The 25,342-nt window shown below is 37.0% G+C and overlaps 1 protein-coding gene across 2 annotated transcripts in view; it reads right to left on the reverse strand.

Annotated features, from left to right (window-relative positions):
• Oxr1 (oxidation resistance 1) overlaps positions 1–25,342 on the reverse strand; it is a 274,194-nt gene that overhangs the window by 174,295 nt on the left and 74,557 nt on the right. For both annotated transcript variants that reach the window (XM_048358825.1, XM_048358828.1), the window contains exon 2: positions 7,836–8,032. In XM_048358825.1, the coding sequence (XP_048214782.1) occupies positions 7,836–8,032 (197 nt within the window). The remainder of the gene's footprint in view (positions 1–7,835; positions 8,033–25,342) is intronic.

Consider the following 25,342-nt stretch of genomic DNA (forward strand, 5'->3'; position numbering starts at 1 on the left):
AGTCATCAAACTGCCAGAACAAACTCCAATTCAAAACAAAGTCACTTTTCCCCCCTCCCAAACATAATTTAATTGGACCCCATCAGAACAGTTATCCATTTTAGTTTCAGTGCTATGGTTCGTGACTTATCTGCCAAGACAGTTGTGCTGATTAAATCAGTCCTCCTGCTCTTGCATGAAGAATCTTCTAGCCTGGAGAGAAGATTCCACTTCAGTGGTAACCTAGTTTCAGGCTGTAGTCTGTGTCATCTCCAGAAATATTCATCACTTCCTTTTCTTATAATCTCTTGTTACAGTATTTTCTTTTAGTGTTGTTCTTTTTTTTTTAAACTCGTATAATTAAAAACGTTGGCTTTGAAATGACAAGTATACAAATTATGAGATGATCTTTTAAGATGTCTAGTGTATTGCAATTAAAAAGTAGTTAAATATGTGCCTTGCTTTTCTCTTTTTAGAGTTTCCAAACTAGTTATTACTGTTTTAATTTGGCCAATGACTGAGAAGAATTCCCAGGAAACGTGTAATTCGGTAGGCTGTCTTTTTAATATGTAAGCCGCCTGGGGTTGGAGCCTGAGATGCAATTTGTATTTAACTGAGCTTCATTAAGTTGAGGATGTTGAAGGTACTCTATCCTGAAGGCAGGACAAAAGACAAGAACGCTGGATTTGAGAGTTCACTATTTCACAGGCCAATGGCATTCCAAGAGGATATCTTGGGGACCATTCTCAACGTGATACTTTTCAAGTGAGAGAATTTAAAAAAAAAAGACTTATTTAAAATATCTACCCAATTTATTCCATCTACTACACCCTCATTGTGCAAAAACCATTCATTTTTGACAAAAAGGGAGAGAAGAAAATGTGTGGACAAAATGAGAAAAATAACGGAAGGAGAGGGGTAAAAAAAGAGCAAGGAGAGAGGAAAGGAAGGAAGAACAAAACAACTAGTGACTTTTTGAGTAACTGGTCTCAGGAGAAATTGTATTCTTTTGTAAGGGATCTCTTTTACCACCAATGGTGGGGAGTAGCAACTGGAAAACCATTCAATAAGATTTCCATCATCTAATTTTGGTTTCACTCTTGCAAAGAGAAGCTGACCTGCCCACATGTATGAGGAGTCAGCTCTTCATCGCTGCTCTGTCTTCTGTGCTAGGTACGTTCTGGGGATGACTAAGTAACTCAACCTTCAGAGAATTTGATACATAGAATACTCTATGATGGCTATACCACACAACCTGCTTATTCTGCAGGGATGTTATGAGCTTTTGTTGCCTTCAAATAGTTTTGATAGTCACTTAAGAGCCTGATAACACACACTGGGCACTGTAGCTCCTATATGTAACTGTAGCTATTCAGGAGGTTAAGAAAAACAGAGCTGCTCAAAACAGGCACGGCTCAGTAGTATCACTTGACAACCCAAATTTAAATCCAGCACCACCAAAAAATAGAATCAACTTGTCATTCTTTGACAATGTATGAAATATTTTATCATCTATTGCTTGCCCATCTTCCTCACTAGAGTATGGGCATAAAATACTGAGCTTAGTGTTGTTTCCTCCTGTTCCAGAAGCATGTTAAACAAGGTCTGGCATCTAATGGGCCTTCAGTAAATGTTTCCAGAATTCATAAAGGAGGAAATTCAAAAGTGAATAATGTATTTTTATTGTGGATACGTTGTTTTACATAACTCAGATTCATTCATTCAAATATAACTGGAAAGAACTGTGTTAAGAAGATTTTCTGGTGTTAGAGAGAGGTTCCTTTCGACAGAGGTGAAGTCTGATATGTGAGCACAAAGAACAAACCACAAGGCTGCACAGACTGCCCATTCCCATGGTCAGAGAAAAATCTGGGAAGGAAAGAAATCAACGGAAGAAAAGTTCCAGAGGCATTACTCAGACACCTATTAGCCAGGAAGTCACCTAGAGCTCCCTAGAGAGGAGGAACTGGGAAAGCTAAGGCGTTTTTGCTTTGTCCTCGATGTTGCAGGCCATATTACCCAGCATGAGGAGAGGGGTTTGATACCTGTAGCATTTGTGTGTGTGTGTGTGTGTGTGTGTGTGTGTGCACACCTATGCCAGTCCTGGGGCTTCCTTAGCACCTACAATGGTAGATGAGCCTTCCCAGCCTTCTACCACCCCCTTGCGCATTCCTCCAGCTTCTGTTTCAGGGAATGAATGCTGTGTTGTGTGTTACTCACCCGTGAGTGCACTGAATCCAGGCATATCCTTCCCCAGTACCCATGACGACTGCTTGGGCAGGGCAAGCAGAGCTGGCTTTCACTTCTCTGTATCTCTGGATATAGTCCTAACACAGCAGAGGCTGATGGGAACTAATAATCACTGAGTGGCACTGATGGAAGGCAGGAATTTCCATTCAAGAGCTACCCCATTTCTTAACTGTCAGGCAATAAAAATTTCAGTGTGAAAACAAATGAGCGCCTTTGAGTTGTAGTCACAGGAGCTGTATAGCAATAGATAAACTCTAATTCTTGAACCCTGGAGAAAACATACTATGTGATACAATTCCTAAAGTGAGCAAGCGATCATGCATGGCTTCCTTCACTACTCCCCACGGTTGATTGACAAGAAATCTTCATTTATAAGACTCTGAGACCATGATAGTAGAATAAAGAGAATCACAAGTATCTAAGTTTACTATTTGGTTTCATGTTGTAGATTTAAGAAGGATCTGTGGTTTCAGAAGATCTATGTTCACTATACACTGTCATCTTGAGTCATTTTATCTACTACAGATAAAAGTTGGAGAAATGAGAAATTCTGCTTTTGTTCAATCTCTTTACCTATTGGTACACATGCCCTAAGCTAATGTTTTCATTATTAAAGCTTTAATTATAAAATCTATTTTTAAATAAAGTTTTAAATATATGAAAGGCTCTGTGTCTAGTCTAGAGATTTTTTTTTAAAACTGCAGAACACAAATTATTAATAGACTAGGACATTAAATTTTCTGAGTTATGATTGCATGTAAAAATGAAATAGGATAGACTGAAAATGTCTGAATGGACACCAAAGGAAGTGTTTTCAGGGAATTTTGTATTCGAGTGCATATACACAGGTGTGCATGAAGCAGGACATAAAGTGATCTTAACATTCGCCATCCTTAGTGTGCTCATCTACACCATCCTCAGCACTGTGAATGTGATAGACTTTATTCTCATTATAATGTTAGAAATGTACAACCAAGCTCCCATGTCAGAAGTGAACAGACACACAAGAGATATAGGAGATTTCATCAAGGCAATTCTTCTTGGTGCCAAAGGGTGCAATATCATTACTCTACCCAGAGCTAGGCAGGCTCCCTGGGCAGGGCAGTTTGCTAGGATTTTATCCCAGTCCAAATTGCCACTCCTCCTTGTCAAGGAGTTTGACTCCCATTCTAAGTATAACGCATTACCAACGTGAGAAAGAAAATTCTGTTATTCATATCAAGGGTTGACAACTTCATTTTTTTCATCATAGCTGCCTGGGAATGAGGTTGAGAACGAGGTGCCTGGCAGACACAGTTGGAAGACATTGAGGGCATTGGAGAGCTACTACTCAAAAGGAGGTCTTATTCCTTTCCACCCCCCTGATAAAGATTTATCTTTTTTTCTTTTTTTTTTTTTTTTGGCCAGTCCTGGGGCTTGGACTCTGGGCCTGAGCACTGTCCCTTGCTTCTTTTTTGCTCAAGGCTAGCACTCTGCCACTTGAGCCACAGCGCCACTTCTGGCCATTTTCTGTATATGTGGTGCTGGGGAATTGAACCCAGGGCCTCATGTATATGAGGCAGGCACTCTTGCCACTAGGCCATATCCCGAGCCCAAGATTTATCTTTTGAACATGGTTATCTGGTCACAGCAGCGCACCTGGTAATTGCAGTTTATTTAAAAAAAATTCCTTTGACACCAGATTCACATTTCATTTATGGCAGCTGGTCATGAGCAGTATAGATAATAGTTACAATTGAAGTACTAAAAGCAAATCATTCCAGAAAATATCAATACCAGGAAATATCAATATACAATATGGAAGCACTTCAGTTTAACATAGAAGACTGATTTTCTCACACTAATTGGTTATGTGGGCCTTAAGAGAAGAAGATTATCTGGGAACTGTCCTTAACTGGGCATAGGTAAGGAAGTCAGAGATGCAAAGAAAAAAACCTTAGAAAGAATATACAACAAACAAAGAGGGCGCTCAGTTTTACAACTGAAAAAATTAAGTTGTGTGGACAAGGATAATTTTGGAAAGGTATCTTCCCATAATTAAAACTCACTAAGTACTCAGACCAGCTAATAACTTGAGTTTAGCTGATACTCTGAGAAGAGTACCTAGGCTATGACATGTGACAGTCCAGCCGGTACAACTAGAAGCTAATAAATAGAATGACAACTTATTAGGCTCACTTTTTCACTGCACAGCTGAAAATATCAATGCCAAGTAGTTGTAAACCATGTTAATTACTGCAGTTAGTGATAAGAAGGCAGAAAAAGCTCTTGCCTGACCCAGAGTCTTGATACACTCATTACTTTGCTTTTAATTTAATGGACATTCATATATTTTATACCAACAGTGAGTTGCTTTTTCTCTCCACTTATTTCAGATAAATATAAACTTTATTACATCTAACCTATGATTTAGTATTCTCAAACAAGTAGTAACTTGTTTAAACTAGGCCAATTTTAAATATATTTCTATGGTTTAAAAAAAACTAATAGCTTAAGCCTAAGCACTAGAATTATTGTTTGGATTTAAAAACAATGAACAGGTTCATCTTTTGTCAAACCATTTTTGTGATACCGTTTTCCTCCCCAAAGATATACAAGTTAAAGGGTACAGAAATAAAAATACAGTGACAAAAGGGAATGAACCAAAGGAACAAAAAGAAAGAACTGCAAACAGTACAATGTTCAAAACAACAACAACAACAACAAGAATCTCTTGATTCCCTTTCTTGGAGTTCATTTCTTGGAGCATCATTTTATATGGTCATATATACATAGTTATTGAGCCACTGTGATCCTCTCCTAAGAATATCCCCCTTTGTTCTTTGTGATGAATACAGTGATACTCCCTAGACAGCCTAGACACGCAGTTTGAGTGAACTTTACAAAGGGGGTCGGGGGATGGAGAGTGACTGTCAGAAGGGGAAAAAGAGGGAGAAAATGAGAGGTAACACTGTTCAAAAATGTATTCATTACCTGACTTATGGAACTGTAACTCCTTTGTACACCACCTTTACAATAAAGGTTAAATTTAAAAAAATACATTGAATACACAGTATTGAGCTTTAGTGCTATATGTAAGTGTAGTACCACTATTGGCCACCAGAGGGCACCAGGGTTTTGCTTTCTAGTAGTGTGATCCCTAATTAAGATAGAGTGACACTTTTCAATGGAAGAACAATGTTAGCTGGTGGATAATTAGGTTGTCCTTGTTTTCTACGCAATATTCTCTAGGAATTTTTGTAAACCATTCTGTTAGTGAATTAACCACATAAACTTTCTGGTACACTCCTGTGAAGAGATGCTGGCATCTGTGTGAGGGGCACAGAACTGCCACAAGAAAACACAAACTTCATCTGCAGAGTACATCAAGGGCCCAGGCTCATCCTTTAACTCTTCTAAAACTCTATTTCTTATATATAAAAATAAAAGGTAGGCTGGGCATGTGGCTTAGCGGTAGAGTGCTTGCCTTGTATGCATGAAGCCCTGGGTTCGATTCCTCAGCACCACATAAACAGAAAAAGCCAAAAGTGGTGCTGTGGCTCAGGAGGTAGAGTGCTAGTCTTGAGCCAAAGAAGCTCAGGGACCGTGCCCAGGACCTGAGTTCAAGCCCCAAGACTGGCAAAAGAATGTAAATCGTGCTGTTAAAAAAAAATAAATAAAAGGTAATATCTGTCAGAGTTCTTGTAAGATTCACAGGGACGTAACTCGTCCTTGGAATATCAAATTACCAATATATAAAATTGTTCATTTTTAAAGTTTTAAGTAATATGTTATAAAGAGATAGTTTTATGAAATGGACTTTTAATTAGAAAGGTGATATTATTTCAGCCTTGAAAATAATGTTCCCAGGTCTTCAGTAGAAAAAGGATTACCTAGACTTAGTAAATTTGACAGTTCAAGTGTCTCTTTTTTTAGCACTGTAGATATGTCTTTGATCATAAGTCAAATTAGTACTAACTTAGCTGGTCAAAATTCAGTAGTATCTGTGCTACTTGAAATAATTCACAGTTCATCTGTCTGCATTCCATTCACATTTTAGATCTCTATTTTCTAGGCATAGCTCTTTATTTCCTGGGGTCAAAATGGCTAGTGTTTTTTTTCCCTCATGTTCTCCTTAATAAAGTATATTGAGACTGTGGGATAAACTTTATCTTCTGATGGCAATATACCCTCTGTAGTGGGTTCATAAATCAGAAAAGCAATAGAAGGTGGTTTAAGGGTAGGAGAAGACATTGATGAATAGTAACTTCAACTTTATAGACCCTTCTAGCTGATTTCTTAAAGAACTATACTATCATAAATATAAAGAAAACTGAAATATGCACCTATCTAAACTGTCTTACAGCAATCTTCATTACTTGACCTCAGTCATTCTCAATGACACCAAGCTGGCTGTCTATTGAAAATCTGAATCTGAAGAGAGAGGCTGTGAGTAGACTTAGAAGATCTAAAGTTGCACAATAGGAAAGCATGGGTTAGCAGACAAATTCTGAGATAACCACCAGACTTACATGGACATAACTCTTCAACTTGAAGGAAGCAATTTAACTTCTACACATCAGAAAATTTCCTGACAAAGCCACACACACACACACACACACACACACACACACACACACACACACACGTGAGAATCAGAAGTAGAAATCTGGTTTCCAGGTTATAATCTCTACATATAGGTACCAAAATATCAGAAAATTTTGAACAAACCTCCCATATTGGGATGGTGGAGATGGCAAATGCCAAAGGGAATGTGACCTCGTCAATATAGCTGTAGTAAACTGTCATGTCACATTCACTACTATTACAGCTTTTGAATGTGACCAGATTCTTCCGGATTTTTCCAGCATGAAGTAATTATCAAAGCTAAAGCAGCCTTCTTACTGGTTGGCTTTATCTCTTCTGTTCATCATTAATTACCACAAGCCATTGAAAGACTTGTTAACATTTGTCCAACAATGTGCTAATAAACAAATGCAGTTACACAGAAGCTGATATTTCACCACTTATAATGGTCTAATAAAGTTGACAATAACAGGTTATTATTTCATCTATGAAAAGAGTCACATAATGCCTGGAACACACTATTCATCACTTACTACTGTCTCACCGAAGTTATGTAATGTGCAAGGCAAAAGAGATCCACAATGTAATAACTTTTAACCATCATTTCATGGCTTTGTTAGTTACAGGCTGATATCAACCACTGTCTTTACAATCTGAATGAACAGAATCAGAGGCTCAGAAGCCTGAAGTGAAATGAAAAAGAACAAAAGTAAAACACAAGAAAGGTATTGGCTGAAAATGGCTAATGAAAATAGTAACACATCAGCTTAAAAAAACTGAAAAACCTCACATATAACTGTATTACACATAGGTTTAAGACAGAAAAGGTCCTTAAGCCTGTGTTCTTACTTAATTTTGCTGAAAGTTCTCAGTATTTTTCCATCTTCCTGTTAAGAGCATATAAGAAAATGTCAAAATAAACCCTCAGAAGGATACATGTATTATATAACAAATGGCCATCTACCCACGCAGCTACACAAATCCTCAGTGCTATATAGGGAAGTCTATCGATTCTTTGACATATAATGTCTGGTACTCACCAATGGTGTAGAACCTCTTCAGTTCACTCCTTCGGGAAGGATGCTTCTGAGTATTTGCTGCATTATTCTGTTCTTCTTCAATGATAGGGGTCTTAGGTGCCGGGGGCTTACTGGCTTGTGGCGTTTGTTTTCCTGCACCTGGCAGAGGGTTGAACCCCGGAGCAGTAATGTCTACTGACTGTGACTTTTTCTTCAACCTACAGAGAAAGAATATCATATTCCATCACACTGTTATCATCATGAATTTTTTTCAACAACAGAGTCATATTTGAAATAGAAACATTTTTTTTCAGAAATTATGGAGACTCCCTATAGTATTTTAACATCAGTTCTTCGAAGATCATTGAAGTATATGTGGGGGAAACATCTGCCTAACAATTCAGAAAGGTGTCACTAAAATGAATGAAAATATACTGTGATAAAGGAATGCAGTTTTTCAAAGAATGTTTTCCTGTCTCCTACTTTTCATGAGTTGAAATAGATTGTCACTCATTCATTCCTTGAATGGATGCTCTGCACCATATCCTGGTTAGGGCACCAAGGAGCACAGTGAACCAAACAGGTTCAATACCTGCTACAATACAACCCTTATTCCTGTGGTGGGAGACCAATAGCAAGTAAGTGAACAGATTAAAGAATAACAAGTTAGGTGATGGCTTATATTTTATCAAGTGCTGCATCCTACAACCGATGTGATACTACTGAACTTCAAAATGCCAAAGTATTCCACAGCCTTCTTGGAATAAACAAAGGTCACCATGCTGGTTTCCACAAGGCCAAAAGCTCCAAACCAGAAAATAACATTCTATAGCCTGTCAGTCTTTCTCCTCATCCCCATCACTTTTCCCCACCAAGACACAAATGGAAACTTGTCTGGTTATTTATTACTTATTTATTGTTTGAGATCCAAAGCAGTAAGGTTTCCTACTTTAACACTAGACTTCCATTTTGCACATTCTTAGAAAGCAGAGAATTGTGTGGGTAATTCAATTACATTCTAAAAATGACTATTCAGGCTGAAAAGGAAACCCACTAAATACTACCTTCAATTACCAAGTTTTGTGAAAGAGAAAGTCTTTCTACATTTCAAACTATGTTCATAATTAAATGTGTGAAACAAACGTAAATATAGCATAATGGAATATGTAGGTGTACATGCAATACAATACCCTCTAGTAATAAATGAAGCATTGCAAAAATAGATAAAAATAATCTCTTAATAGGCACTGAAAGGATCTTTGTTTAAAGCTCTCTGCATTTCCAAAAGAAAATGAATGCCAATGTCTGGGATGGGGATACAAAACCATCCCTCTTGGCTTGGTTTCTTTAAACCAACTGTCTGGTAATTGATAATACTTGCTTTCTCTGTTCTTCTGCTTTTGAGAGAGGAAAATAACTATCCTATTCTGCTTTTCAGGTTTTCCAATATATTTTTTTTCAGCCTGATAATAATGCTGTTTCCTCATCTCTAAAACAAATCTAAAACATACCAGGAAGACCAAATAAATATCCTATGTACAAGTAAATACACAGCATAGTAACTCCATAGAAAGTATTCGTTAATAGGAGTCCTTATAGAATTTTTTATCTTAAAACTCCTGGAGATGCTGAGGCGATTTTATCATCTTTCAGTCTCACTCTTGCAATGCTATCTACTCAGGAGGCTGAGAGCCGAGGATTGTGGTTCAAAGCCATCCCAAGTACAAACATCTGAGGCTTTAATAGCCAATGAATCAGCAAAAATCCAGAAATGTAGGTGGGGCTCAAGTGATAGAGCACCAGCTTAGACAAAAAAAGTAACATGAGAGTGTGATGCTCGGAATTCAAGCCTCAGTACCAGTACCACACAGACACAGACAGACAGACAGACACACACACACGTATTAGGATGCTAGATAAGTATAAAACCTGCAGGAGTAGTAGTGGACATGCTAGGGGTCACTCATTCTGCACTGGAGGGAAAAATCAAGTGATGAAGCTATACGGCAGTTCTTTATTTGGTGTGTACTATGACATTTCCCCTGAGAGAGTCCCCAACTACTTCAGAACGCAAACATGGAGGACAAGAACTAGTAAGGAAAAATTTTCAGGATATCCACAGGAGAAGGCTGAAATATGTCTCCCTCTATGCACTGTAGACAAGTTAATTCAGAATGGACCAATGATCTAAATTTAAGGCATGAAACTCCGAACCGGCTACAGAAAATACAGGCATAGGCAATGCCTTTCTAAACAAGACTCCAATTGCTCAGGAAATAAGAACAAGAATTGACAATCTGGAGTGTATCAAATCAAACAGTTTCTGCATAACAAAGAAAACCATTTCCAGAATAAAGAGACAAACTATAGGACGGGACAAAATATGCCAGTGATTCATCACTTCAAAGACTAATAGTCATAATAACAAAGAGCTCCAAAAATTAACACCAAAAGAATAGTCCAAATAGTAAATGAGTAAATGAACCGGATGGATGGTTTTCAAAAACAGTAGAAATGCCAATAGATGAATAAAGGAATGTTCAATATCCTTATCCAAAAAGGGAGTGAAAATCAAAATGACATCAACATTCCATCTCACCTCAGTCAGAATGGCAATCAATAAAACAGATTAAAGATGTTGAAGAGGATGTGTCAAGTAAAACAACATTTTTTATCCTGCTGGAATATACATTTGTATGTCCACTATGAAAGTCAGTATGGAGGTTCCTCAAGAAGAAAAAAATAGAAACACCACAGATGATACAACTATACCATTTCTGGCATATATTGGAAAGGATGTAAGCCAGCATACTTCTACCTACACATTCATATTTATAACAATACTATGCATGATAGTCAAACTATGGAAACAGCCTAGGTGTTAACTGTTGAATAAAGAAAATGTGGAAACACATTTTGTGTTTTGTTGAAATACTGCTTTGTGAAAATACAAATCAGCATTACTCAGCCATAAAGAATAAAAATGTGTCATGTGCAGGAAAAAACCAGAAGAACTGGGTATCATCATGTCAAGTGAAATAGGTTATAGTGAGAAAGACAAATATTGCATGGTCTCCTGCATATGCAGAATTATGAAAATATATCATGAATTTAAAATGGGGGGTGTTAAGGGATGGGAACTAATGGGAGGGTGAGAAGAGAGGGTTAAAAGGGATATGGATTATGTTTAAAGTATTTTCCATATATGTATGAACATAGAATCATGAAACAATTAGATTTATTCAAAAAAGGAGAAATAAGAAAGAGAAGCAAATATCATAATAAAACTTTGTATCCTTAATATACACTAGTAAAGAGGAGAAAAAAATTAAAACAAGAATATTTTTAAAAAAGAGTTGTCTTAAAAGTGTACTGACAGCTTTGACTTTCTTCCTCTGCAACAATACAATTCAAGCCCATTCTACCAACAGGCTGAGGATAATGGGAAGTGATAGGCAGTAGAAAAGTTTTAATAGTCCATAATTTTAACAGGACAAATCTCTTAGTAAATCAGCTAAATTTTATAATTGCATCATTTATTTCAATATTCTAGAACCACTGGAAATCTTGCTCTTGTTTCTGGAATAATATTTTATTTATTTATTTATTTATTTATTTTTGCCTGTCTGGATCCTTGAACCTCATCAGGGCCTGAGTACTGGCCCTTAAGCTCCTTTTGCTTAAGGCTAGCACTCTACCACTTGAGCCACAGTGCCACTTCCAGCTTTTTTTCCCTGTCATTAACTGAACTAACTGAACCATAAGAGTCTCAAGGACTTTACTGTCTGGGCTGGCTTCAAACTGCAATCCTCAGATCTGAGCCTTCTGAGTAGCTAGCATCAGCGCCTAGCTGGCATCCTATTTTCAGTAGACCATGTATATATTTTGGCTCCAGTGACTGCATAGCCTTTCTCATGCTTGAGCCAATAGTGACAAGGGCTTCAAAAGTTCTCACCACGAAGTACCTTTCCTCGCATTAAACCACTTGTACTATTATTTTATCACTTGCCATATTGTTTTGACCTTATCTTCACCTTTCCTCTCACATTGTGCTTGTTTCTTTGTATATTTTTCTAATTTTTTTTTTTTTTTGGCCAGTCCTGGGGCTTGGACTCAGGGCCTGAGCACTGTCCCTGGCTTCTTTTTGCTCAAGGCTAGCACTCTGCCACCTGAGCCACAGTGCCACTTCTGGCCATTTTCTGTATATGTGGTGCTGGGGAATCGAACCCAGGGCCTCATGTATATAAGGCAGGCACTCTTGCCACTAGGCCATATCCCCAGCCCCTCTAATTTTTACCTTTAAAAAAAAACCATCTTCATCCTTCTCTCATCCACCAAACAATATTTCTGGTCACTCTTCATCTACCTGTTCTACATGATCATTTGAGGCTAGAACAATACTTAGCTATAGTATAAAGCACTTTAAAAACCCCAATATTTTCATTAACCTTGTGAGGAAGTACCTGTCCTATTAAACGGTGTTCAAATTTCGCCTACATTACAACTAATTAAATATGTTCCTGAGTTCTGCTTCTATGTGCTACAAAAAAAGAATGTTAGTGCCAATAAGATAAACAACTAAGAAAATTTAATGTAGCACAATGAGATATTCCCCAAGCTTCAGGAACATAAGGTACTTATGACATTGATATAGACGGTCCCAATGCACTGATTTCATATGTCTCTTGAGAATAACAGTGTCTTGCTTATGAGGGTGTGCATGGTGGCCATACTACATGATACTAAATCCATCATCTGAGACTTACAAAATACATAGCCGTAGGAATTCCTCCTAACCCCTCCTATCCCAGTTTTGTCACTTCTAAAGTGAAGATATCAATGATATACCTGTTATACAATGTACGTGATAAACCAATATTAGGAAATATAGAACAGTATTTAGCAGATAGCAGGGGCTATAGAAACTTTTGCCTTAAGCAAAAATAAGAAAACATGGTCAGTCACTGGCCATTTATGATACAGAAGTCACAAGTTATTTTATTTCATAAGTTATTTATAACTTATTTCATAAGTTATAAGTTATTTCGTTTATCAACCACAAGAAATATATATTTGCATACAGGCCAATTGAGATTTATGGAAATTTGATGGGGCTAAATTTCAGTCAAGCTGGCATTCAATCAAGATATCCAGATCTAATGGCCTTATTTTGGAATTAAATGAGATAAGACAAATTTCAACTCTTATAAATTAGGAGATATTATTCAACAACTTGGACAGTCTAGCTCTTACCTATAATGATGATATTCATGCAGTCTTCTTGCTTTACCCAAGAAAGCTATAGTAAGCATCTAGTTGGCGAAATCCCAGATGTCTACAATGGTTGAGGAGGTACACCTATTCACACTTGGCCTCACTCATTTCATATACACAAATGTGCATTTCAAATCCACCTGGATGCACATGAATGGCTGGAGTCCAAAACCCGACTCTTGTGGTCCTTGTGCAGTAAGTTCCAGTGGGAAGGCCATCTGTGGTTTGTATATCTCATTACTGCTAGAGAAGCTGTCTCCTCACTTCCTGAAAGAGCTAATGCAAGGACATGATTGAAACTAGAAAAAGTGCTGAGGGCGCAGGTTTTCCCAGTTGCATACTGTGACTGCTGCAAAAGAGTCTAGTCACTCAGAAAGAGCTTTGGGAGCAAATGCCTCAAAGATTTTTCACATTGCAAAATTAAAGGCTTTTGTTAACCCTCCTCTACAGTCTGACTGAAAAAAAAAATCAGGAGCTAAAAACAAACCACTAAAATCAGCAAAAGCAAGCATATTCTGAAGTTCAACCACAGAAGAAATGATAGATTTGAGAGTTATTCATTAAAACAAGAAAAACACCCCCTGGAGATAAAGAAATGTCCAAGTCTATACCGCTCTATGATGGCAGGGGTCTGATACTTTTGTGTGTCTCTAATGAGGACTGAGGTGCAATCTTTCCTTAGTGTGAAATCGGGTAGTACAGAATTTTCATTTATAATTCAAAGCCAATGCAAAATGCTTACACATGAGTCTTCAGGAAAGCAAATTGGTACTGGAACAGTTCATGGGCTATCTTGACAGCTTACTATTAAAAGACATGCTTCTAATCATAAATTTAGTCTAAGAAATCCTTTACCTTAAACATTTTTAGGGACTAGAAAATTTGAGCTAGGAATTGCTTGCTAGAAATTCTAGCAAAAACAAAATTCACTGTAAAATGCACTGAATTCAACTGAAGCATGTCCAGAGGTGTACATGGAGTCACTAAACTTCTATCTACTTTTATGTCATGAATTCTCTAAATTCTCCAAACAATCCCCCCTCTTCAGAGTTCAATAACTCTAACATTAGAGGTCAGGATTTCTTACTAAGCTTTTATGAAAAAGATACTCAAGTTCTTTAGGCTTTCCAGATGGTTGACTATATTCCAAGGTTCCAATAACTCAGAGAAAAGAAGCAAATAGAGAAAGACTTTCTACTAGAAGTCCTCACAAATACATAACTCAGTTACTACATTCATGAAAATCCTTAGTCTAGTCATCAGTTCATTCCAAGGGCTTGGCACAGTTTTTGTTATATAGTAGGCACTTAATGAACAGGTGGAAGGAAGGAAGGAATGAGGGAGAGAGGGAAGGAGGGAGGTGCCGGAGGGCTTTTTCACAGCAAGAAAGAAAGAATAGAAGGCAAAAATGTAAGCAAGTCTACACATAGACAATCACAAACAACTCCCCCCGACAAACAAAAAGAAAACTGAAAGAATGTGACATCATATATTTCATAGCTGATACAAGGATACATAAACATGCAATATAGTCTCCTCTCCAACCCTTCAGGGGATTTATGCTGTTTGATTAGAAGAAGGAAATTATTTCATCTCTATCATTAAAATGATAACAAATTCAAACAATATCACAATTCTCTATTCATTAAGTCCAGTTTGGTATAATCTAAATAAATATTCTGCAGCATTATGTGCTAGCATTCTTATGTACAAGTTTCAGGGAAATTATAGTAGAATATCAAGAACAAGGGCTCTGGAATTAGAGATCTGGGATCAAATTTGGAACGTTAATGCTGTTAAAAAACAAATGGGAAATTTTAATTTCACTTAATTATGTTTATTAGAAGCATGTACCATATTTTCTTGGAACAAACATCAAGAGTACTGCACACCATCTTACTACTTTAGGGTTTTGAAATAATGTTAATAATTGTAAAGTTTTGTGATTATCCTTCTGAGTATTTATGGAGGGGGACATCATACGGAAAGCAATCACTTTGAAATTACACAAATATCCTATTTATTTCAGTTTTGCCAATGGAACTGCAAAGATTTTCAACTAGAAAGGTTTGAAAGTGGAAATTTATGTAAATCCAAAGCTTAGAGCTTGAAGGATTTAGAAGTCAAATTCTTGTCAATGTTAAACAGTTTTCTGCAATAGCTTTCACTGAAATTTAATTTCATTAACTTTGATGAAATGATTTGTAACATGAGATTGCTTCTTCGATTGCATTTTGTTTACTCATTTAAGGAAGAGGGAATTAGAACACATATGACTATCTTAAGGTTTTAGGCTTCTATCCAACATTGTTGATTAAGGAAATCTATTTTTAACAGGGCCTATTACAAACTATCTGGATAAAGCATATGGACTGGCTGATTAAAATGTAGTTTTGCTTATGTACAACATAAGGCAACTACAAACTTAATCAAGGCAGCTTCTGCACATAATAATAATCTGAGCTGAGCCCAATGGTTTATATCCCAAAACCACCAAGTAGCTCAACAATTTTTCATCTTAAACATCCACGAAGATGAAAAGATCTGGAGAAGAAAGAATAGAAAAAACACAGGTGCCTTTTTTGTACATGAATCTAGGAGTTGGATGAAAAAGGCATTTCTGGTTAGTCTGTTATTTCATGACGTCTTCAAATGAAATCTTGATGGATGTAGGATAACCTGAAGCTGTTCTAAATGTGTTTTTTTTAATGAAAACAATATTTTTAATATGTAAGGTTGGATTTCTGGTTGCATCATTGTTATTGTTGTTGTTTTCTTGAAACAGGATCTCTCTATATAGTCTAGTCTGCCTAGAACTATATATGTAGCTGAGCTGGCCTTAAACTCATGATCCTTCTGCCTCAGTATCCTGAGTGCTAAAACTACAGGCATGTGTGACTACACTTGGCATATTCTTGATTATGTTATAGATTAAATACCTTTTTAAGAAAATGATCATACTTAAATTCAAATTAGCTACTCTAGAAAGACATGCCGTACCCTCTCCCTAATTTGAGAATCACTAGGTGCATCTTAAGTTGTTTTCCATTTGAAGCAATGTGCCTTACCAAATGACAAGTAGGCAGTGCTCCAATTACAACAAAGCTAACTATAAATTTTCTTCAGATAAATGTGAAACAATCTTCAGAACTATCATAGGGATCCCTATGTCTTTTTCTTAACTGTAACATTCTTCATTACTCTTTCTCCATCACTTAGGAACTTTTTCTTCTATCACAGAAAATAGCACAGGATTCCTTGTCAAAACCATCTATTCATGCTTATTCTGAAAACATTAGCATCTTTTCCTTTATTTGGAATTTTAATGTACTAATGGACTGACTCTCTTCCTTTAATTCCTGAATCAACTGAGAATGTTAGATTCCCAGGATTTAATCTTAAACTACCGCTAGGGGGAGCAGTGACCATGAGAGTGCCCCAAAGGCAGCAGGAGGGTGAACTAGAGATGCTCTGAGCAATCAAGTCCCAAAGAGAGTGCCTGAGGAAGTTGAGTCATACACTAATAGTTCATTTCACAATGAGAAGCCATCTGCTTCTTTTCGGAGACAGGGATGAGAAGTGAAAAGAAAAAAAATCACTTCTGAAGAAGGTAAGGAGGTAAGTTTCTATATTATGCACAGAGAGGGGAACGGGGAGTGAAAGAGAGATAGAGAAAGAGGAGTGAGAAATGGGGTGGGGAGAGAGATCTTACACCACCTTTTCAATTCTCTCCTCCTAAATTATCTATTCAGCACCTGGTCGCTGATCTGTTCCTCTCTGTGAAGTAATTCCCACCCAGCGTTCAAGCAAACCCTAACATTTTCCACTCCTCTTTCTCTTTGAGGTGGCCATCCCCTTTCTCTGTTTATCTTATGTCTGACACAGCTCCAATTCCCCCTCATTGCACAGCCCTGGGCAATAAATACTGCCGGTATGGACACATTCACAAAACAATTTATTGAGGTTTTTGATAACCTAGAGATTGAAAAGGTGGTGCTGGGGATTTTATTTTCTTACTCTTACACTGCAATGTGTGTTTGTATAGGGATGGACTGTGGAAGGAGAACACTGGGTTATTCAAGGCAGACAGGTTTGTCAGGTCTACTACTAAAGGAACCATAATGGTTCCCCAGCTGATTTTTAATTCCCACCAGCTATTAATGTTACAGAAGCTCCAAGAAGCATTTCAAAGCAAGCAAATAGATTGTTTTCTTGCTTTGAGACACCGAAGGGCTTCCAAGTTTGGTTGGATGATTTCTAAGCTTTCCTCAATGGTCTGCACAGTATATTTATATTTCTCACCTTCCTATCTCATCATGAGCCACTCAGTGCCTACATTTTCATCCCAATGACATTCTCCAAAGTTCCCACAAGTCAAGGTTTCTTTGTCCTCAATGGCTTTTATACAGCCATTCCACCTAATTTGGAAGTCTTTTGAGATGTTGCTTGTTTCTCATTTTTAAAGTCTCCTTAGAGACTACAGCTGTAAATATGTTGCTTATCACAGTAAATCACAAAGTCTAATGATCACTGTCTCATCTCTCATTCTATACATAGTCTGATAGGGGCGAAAAAACACTGCTTTCTGGCACCTGTCACAGTGACTTGCCCATTATGTGTACACTAAAATTATTTACTATATGCAAGAATTAGTCTCCCTCAGTTAATGAATACATCACTCCTTTCCCAGTGGTCAGCATCTGTCTTCTTAAGAAGACTTACAAGAAATGAGTTTCTGTTTATGTTCTATATTTTCTCTGATTCTGTTTGGTTCAGTCTCACTGTCCCAAATCTTTCTCTAGGAATTACTGTCAGATCATTCTGGTTAGTCACAATGTTCATAACAGATGTGTGAAAATAGAGCCGTCTTCTGATCTACAACCTAGACCTAATATGAAATCTGAAAATTGTGGTTGAATACACAATCTAAAAAGCAGGTTTATGTTTGAAGATCCTATTAAGCCTATGTTGATTTATTACCCTTGTGCTAAAGAGAATTTCACTCCTATATTTTCTAGGCTTCATGCTTCTGCAGGTGGTAAATTACAGTAGAAGAAAAATAAAATGGAGAGCAAATGCAGCCAAGAAAACACACATTAACAAAGCCAGAGGGAGGAAGAGAGGCAAAAGAAAAACCTATGTCCTTATACATTAAGTTCTAATTACATGAAGGATTGACAATATTTGTACATAACTTGTCTTTTAAAATAGTGTATTCAGTCAATCATCATTAAGGAATGAGAAACAAAGTCTGATCGTACCAATTTACTGTTGATTGTAGGACTTTGAAATCTGTAGGGAACTCTAGTTCAACTCTTCATAGTAGAGTGGCAGGAACAACTACTTGCTGAGTTTATGCTCTGTTAGTAAATGACAAATCATTGCTTTTAATCCATAGATAATAAGCTATGTGAGGTCATAGATCCCTCACTACATGGAACCCTACCAGCCACACAGTAGCCACCACTAAAAGCTTGACTGTACCTGAAAAATAAATGGATTCACTTGGTACACACAAGGACTGTCAAAAAGTCCTCTTGTGAACACTTAGTTGCTTTATAGATCTCACTTAATAATGGCACTAGAGATAAGGGGGCTATCCCATGTTCTTTTTCACTTCAATCATGGCAACATGAAAAGACCAGCATTCTGATGTGGTAATAAAACTGGAAGAAAGCCTGATCCTCACAATTCTGTTCTATATACAATGTGCATAAGCCTTCCCAATGGTATTAGTCTAACAAGGCATCTTTGTTCTGCTGAGTCTGTTCTCTGTCAAGCCATTGAGCTAGAATGCAGGGGATCTTACATCCTAGCACCAGCATTCTGAATTTGTAAAGCCGATTTCTCTTGTAAGGTAGGAGTATTTTGTGGCTCTTTTAGAGGTTTCTTCTATATTTGAGTAATTGTGCCTCAGTCTTCTCTGTGGGTGAATCCTACTCTCCTCCCTGGTGGAGAAGGGTTCCTTTCCTCTTACCAGGGATCTGCCTGCCTCTTACATGTTCTTTCTGCTGCAATTGCTTTCTCCCCAAGGATACTTCTCAGACAACAGCTAAGACTCTTTCAAACCAGTGCTCTCTCTATGGCCACATCTTCCCAACAGGAAATGAACCATCTTTCCACTGCAGTTTTCACTGCACCAGATACACACACACACACACACACACACACACACACACACACACACACACACACACACACACACACGATCATTGAAACCTGTGGTCCGCTCTCACCGGCCATTATGGTCTTTATTCCTTTTCCCTCTCAAGTTTGACTTCAAGCCTAATGTATGGTTCCCACCAAGTTTTCTGGTTATCCCAAAATATTTGAGATGAGGGGCTGGGGATATGGCCTAGTGGCAAGACTGCTTGCCTCATATACATGAAGCCCTGAGTTCAATTCCCCAGCACCACATATATAGAAAACGGCCAGAAGTGGCGCTGTGGCTCAAGTGGCAGAGTGCTAGACTTGAGCAAAAGGAAGCCAGGGACAGTGCTCAGGCCCTGAGTCCAAGGCCCAGGACTGGCAAAAATAAATAAATAAATAAAATAAAAAAATTGAGATGAGGTAAAAATACTTCTCATCCCTCCTTTCTAAAAGTCAGGATCAAGCATGTCTCCCAAACACTCACAACTGTGTCTAAAAATCTTGTTCCCATCTCCAAACTCACATTGCCTTGAAGTGAGTGAAGGGTCATGTAAAATGCTTCTGACCATCAGCTTTTTAACTCTTAATTTAGTGGGCTCACACCTCAGTTTGAAATGTGGACGTGACAGGTGACTTCTCAGTTACAACTGAAACAGAGGCAGATGTCAAATTTTAATTTTTTTGTCACCGAGACAACTCACCTTCATTCATCTTCTTAAGAGCTTTCCTTTCTGGATAAGAAAGGGTTTGAACTGATAAAACAGGTAGTGATACAAGGAAGGTACCCTTCCATTTCAGAGTCATTTCTAAATTTCTCTTTTAAATACCTTTTATTTGTTGCTCTTTACACACATATAGTAAATATATATACATGTATATATATGCACACATACATATGTGATATATATGTAATATGCATGAATATACATATACATACACATATATTGGAGACATAAATAAATATATAGGAAATTTACTGAGTTCTGTGCTATATCTTAAATATTGATAAAGCCAGCATCAAAAGAAAATGTTTGCTATATTTTGAAGATTAAAAGGGGATAGATTTATAAAAGCAAAACTATAGAAGTTCTGTAGTTATGAAACACTAATGTCTCCACAACTTGAATTTGTCTCACAGGAAGTTAATATTCATGTGGATTTATTTCTGATTATCTTTTCCTAAACTGTAAGTAATGAAGTTCAGGCATTGGTGAATGATGACTCATTGCTATTAAGGATGATTAGAATGGGAGAAAACGGAAGTTGATATTTGATAAAAGAGAAAAATATGTACTGGGCTAAAATGAGGAAGTCAAGTTTTGTTTCACAAAAGGGGTTTTAAAAAGAAGAAAAAGCTGGTACCTATTACCAATGTGATACAACACAAATGTAATACCAAAAATGGTGAGATAAATCAAATGTGAAAATAAAAAGAAGCTATTCAAACTAAGGGCAAGTCTATTTGTGTTTTTCCATGACTTTGTAGAAATCATATGAGCATGGACTACACACAAGTTCTTGAGAACCACTAATAGTTCTCAGATTAAACAGGAGATTAGTTTTCTACAACAAAATTCTTTTCTTCAAATCTTCTCATCTCTATATCTCACAGGAGAAGCACAGATACATTTTCATGAAACTTTTTGAGCCTTACACTAAAGATAGGTTCTGTAGTTCAAAACACATGGTGCAAAATGAAAATGTGAGGCTCATGTGAAAAATGATCAAGAATTTGAGACAATGATCTTATTTATTGATCTTTTTGGTAATTCTTCTGGAGCTCACTGATGCAATCCACTCATGATGACAATTTGTACCACAACAATCTATGGAGAGTGCTACAGTCAACAACCACACATCAACTGTCACTTCTGAATGCTGGCTGGGTGCTTGACTTTTGTTTTACTAAGGAAAGGAAAGCTCAGTGAATATGTATTTAACATTCACCTCTCAGTGTCACAAGCCACCAGATACTGGCGTATTATTCAGTCAATGTTACGAAATTGCAAATCAGTCTTTTTTTTTTTTGGCCAGTCCTGGGCCTTGGACTCAGGGTCTGAGCACTGTCCCTAGCTTCTTTTTGCTCAAGGTTAGCACTCTGCCACTTGAGCCACAGCGCCACTTCTGACCATTTTCTGTATATGTGGTGCTGGGGAATTGAACCCAGGGCTTCATGTATATGAGGCAAGCTCTCTTGCCACTAGGCCATATCCCCAGCTCTGCAAATCAGTCTTGAATGAAAGTCAGACTTAAATTACATTTCTATGCTCATGCTGCAATTTAAAGAATAGAGTTTGGATTTCATATAAAAACCAGTACTAAACCAGTCACACAGCAAGGAAGATTTTAAGGGAAGAAGATGTGTGTGTGTGTGTGTGTGTGTGTGTGTGTGTGTGTGTGTGTGTGTGTGTATTAATCATATGTGCTCTTACTGAACTTAAGGTGTCCTTAGACACCTTCTTGATTTAAGAAATCTCACTGACCTTCAATTAAGGCTGATATTAGTCATAAGAATCAATATTATCTTGAAGCAAAACTAGTAATTAATAATTAATAAGCACTTCTTGGGGTCATGCTTGGAGTTATCATGGAAACTAGGATATTATCTATTACAAAAATATTGTGTTCTTTAGCTAAAGAGGTAAAATTTTTACTAATTTGTTCCTTGTCATCTGAGACAATGACCAAACTATGGTATAATAGCACATTGTCTTGGAAAAACACTAACTCTAAACTCTTTAAAAAGCTTTCCAATTAGCATACTGCAAAGATATACTGATAACATATGCCACTTCACAGGAAACATACCCACACAAACACTGATAAATATGGTAATATAGAAAATAGAGATGTGGTCATGATTTAAAACAAGAGACTTGAAGTGAGGTCTAATTTAAGCAAACTATCTAAAGGACAGATTTTGGAATCCTTATTAAAGTTTATTTGACTTAAGCTTGATATTATGGGCTGCAAGCTATTTTCCCACTCTGTATTCAGCAATAGAAAATTTATTAACATTTTGGCATATAGAATATTTCCCTCTATATGTTTCATTATATCTGAATTACTCTCTATTGGTTTATTTGTAACACCGAATATTTACATGTATTTCCTGTATGACAACTTTTTATTTAGTTACTAAACCTTACAAAACATATTTGAGAAAATTAGAGTCAATAAATGTAGATAATGGAGGTCTATCTAATTGCATTGCTTGATTTAAAAGTCGTAATTTGCTACATCAGAAACTAGTATTAATAGAAAAGAACAAAAGTGAACTTTGGTAGTTTCCAGAAAAGGCTTGGTGACTATTTCTTTTTTGTTGTTGTTTGCTTCATATACCAGTCCCTGAGCTTGAACTCATGGCATGAACATTTTCTCTGAGTGTTTGTCCTCAAGCCTTACCACTTGAGCCACAGTTCTACTTCTGGCTGTTGGTGGTTAATTAGAGATCGGAGCCTCACTGCTTTTCCTGCCCAGGGTGGCTTCAAACTTTAGCTGAGATTACAAGTGAGAATCACCAGAGCCTGGCTATTTCTTAGTGACAATTCTCAGTAAGTATCTATCATGAAATCATGAGAAGCCAAAAGAATAAACTGGTTCATCAATGAACCAGGATATTTGAACATATAGAAAAGTAGGATGATTTATGCCAAAGTGAGATTTCCTGGGCAATATACATAGTAAGAATGTGTGTGGGATAGAGGAGAGCAAAATCCACAAGAGTCCAAAAATTAAAATGGCCTTAGTGGAAAATACAACATCTTACCAATGTGCATGTGGCCTCACTGTTTGCCCTTCAGGGAGGATGAACGCATTACAGTCACATGTGGAATTTCCTTCCCTCCCCAGAAAGGCCTTAGTCATGCTCCCACACATGGCAACAAAAACCAAAGGATCATCACAGTCACTAAACACAAATGTAGTATTTTAACTGTACATTTCAGTATTCATCACCTCCACATGTATGCTGGCACAGGAGCTGAGACCTCAGACTTCAGGAAATAGTCTCAAGACTATCAAATAATAAAGTATGCAATAGACAAAGGAGGCAAGATGAACTATAACAATCTTCTCAGTGCTACCTGGCCAATGTCTTCTCTTTATTTTGAGAGAAAAGCAAGACAGCAAAGGCCACTTTAGAAAAATGCCAATTGAATGTCTGCAAAGTGTTATAATGATGAAAACACATTACCGTTCACAATCACAAATCAAATGATTAAGTACCAATGACTCATATCCTTCATTAACTAACTGATTTCCTCATATGAATTTAGAAAGATTATAGGTGTCAGACATTTCTAAGTCAATATGTCAATTTGGTTAGTGTTAAAAGTCCCTGTATTAAGTGCTGACCTAGTAATTTTACACAACAGTGGCGTTTATGACATGAAGTTTATTCCAAATTCTGAAGTGTGCCAGAAATAACACTTCACTCTAAATGAACTCACATCTTACACTGACCATCTCAGGCACTGTGTGACCATAATTGCATTATTGATACTTATAACTGTGTTATGATCAAAGTAGAGGCATGTTTATATCACTTCATAGTTAAAAATCAGTCATTTCTAATATATCAGTTAATACTTAGATAGTATCAGTTCTGATTGTATTATGAATTAATGAACATGTAAGTCACCAAATCTTATTCTGATATAATGAATCTCAATATAATTGCTTCATTTGTAATCAATCCCTAGCTAACATGTGAGAAGGATGAGGTAGAGAGGTGAGTAACCAGTAGCAAAGTCCTCTCAGGTTAGATGGAATTGTTTCCCAGTTGCAGAAAGTTATTTTTCTGCTTCCCGTTTTTAAATGATATTTCTCTCTTCTGTTTTATTTAAAGATACATGGCAATATCTCCTGAGAAAACTTAACATTCTATCAAAGGTAGAATGCTGATTTTTGGCAACTTTTGCATCTTGCACTGAATAATTTCATGTCAAGAAAATTAGAAAACTTGATATCTAACTGGCAATGAATAGACTTATTGGGAAATAAAACAAGATAACTACACAAAAAGCATACAGCTCCAATGCATCCCTATGGAATATATATATATATATAATCTATATTTATAGAAATGTTTTGTCTTCGTCCGTGGTCAAGGCAACTACTGTCTCTTCCTCCATGAAAATTCCAATAGTTACCCGATTTTAAGGACTTTTATTACCCTGGACTATAATAATAAATGTGACATATTTAATCATATACTTACAACTTGGGGTTAATATACTCCTTACAGTATTAAGAAAATTATGTGAGTTCACAATATGTGAATGTATATATCTATGCATGTTACTGAAACCTATATTAATTTAATCTTTTAGTGAGTCACATAGATAGATGATAAATAGATGATAGATAAAATAGACAGACAGACAGACAGATAGATAGATACATAGATAGACAGATAGATAATGTGTGTAATTAGTGGTGCCTGAAATCAGGGACTTGTATGCTCAAGGCTGGCACTCTGCCACTTGAGCCACAACTCCATTTCCAGCTTTTTGGTGGTTAGTAGGAGATGACTCATGCTGACTGTCCTGCCAGGCTGGCTTCAAACCATGATCCTTAGATCTCAGTCTCCTGAGTAGCTAGAATTACAGTGTGAGACATGGACTCCTGGCAAACGTGGCAAATATTTCTGAGCAGTGATTTAGGCACTGCTGTCGATGCTGTGGAATGTAAGATAAAAATGAAATGACACATATGACAAAAATGCCAAAACCCAGTATTACAAAGAAAACAAAGAGAAGAATGGAATGCCACAGTGCATCTCAAACTTTAATGAGGTTTGGAGTCACCTAATCAATCAGCCAGCAGCTTTGGTGTCACCTACTGCTGACATACGATACCAACGCAGTGGAAGTCAGAAAGGCAAAGGTAGAAAGGATGAGTTTGGTCCCATCCAAGATCTACGAAAACCGACCTTAACTTTAGTAAGATGCCCTGTGAGTAATTTGTATGTTAATGTTTGTAAACCTTACTTACAGGTGACTACATACTTGTGAATAAGAGTTGGTACACAATATTCATTCATGTAGTCACAGTGAACATTTGCAAAATGACTACACAGTGCAATGATGCACTGATAATTA

This window comes from Perognathus longimembris, chromosome 12 (genome assembly GCF_023159225.1).
Source record: "Perognathus longimembris pacificus isolate PPM17 chromosome 12, ASM2315922v1, whole genome shotgun sequence".
NCBI classification, from domain to species: Eukaryota; Metazoa; Chordata; class Mammalia; order Rodentia; family Heteromyidae; genus Perognathus; species Perognathus longimembris.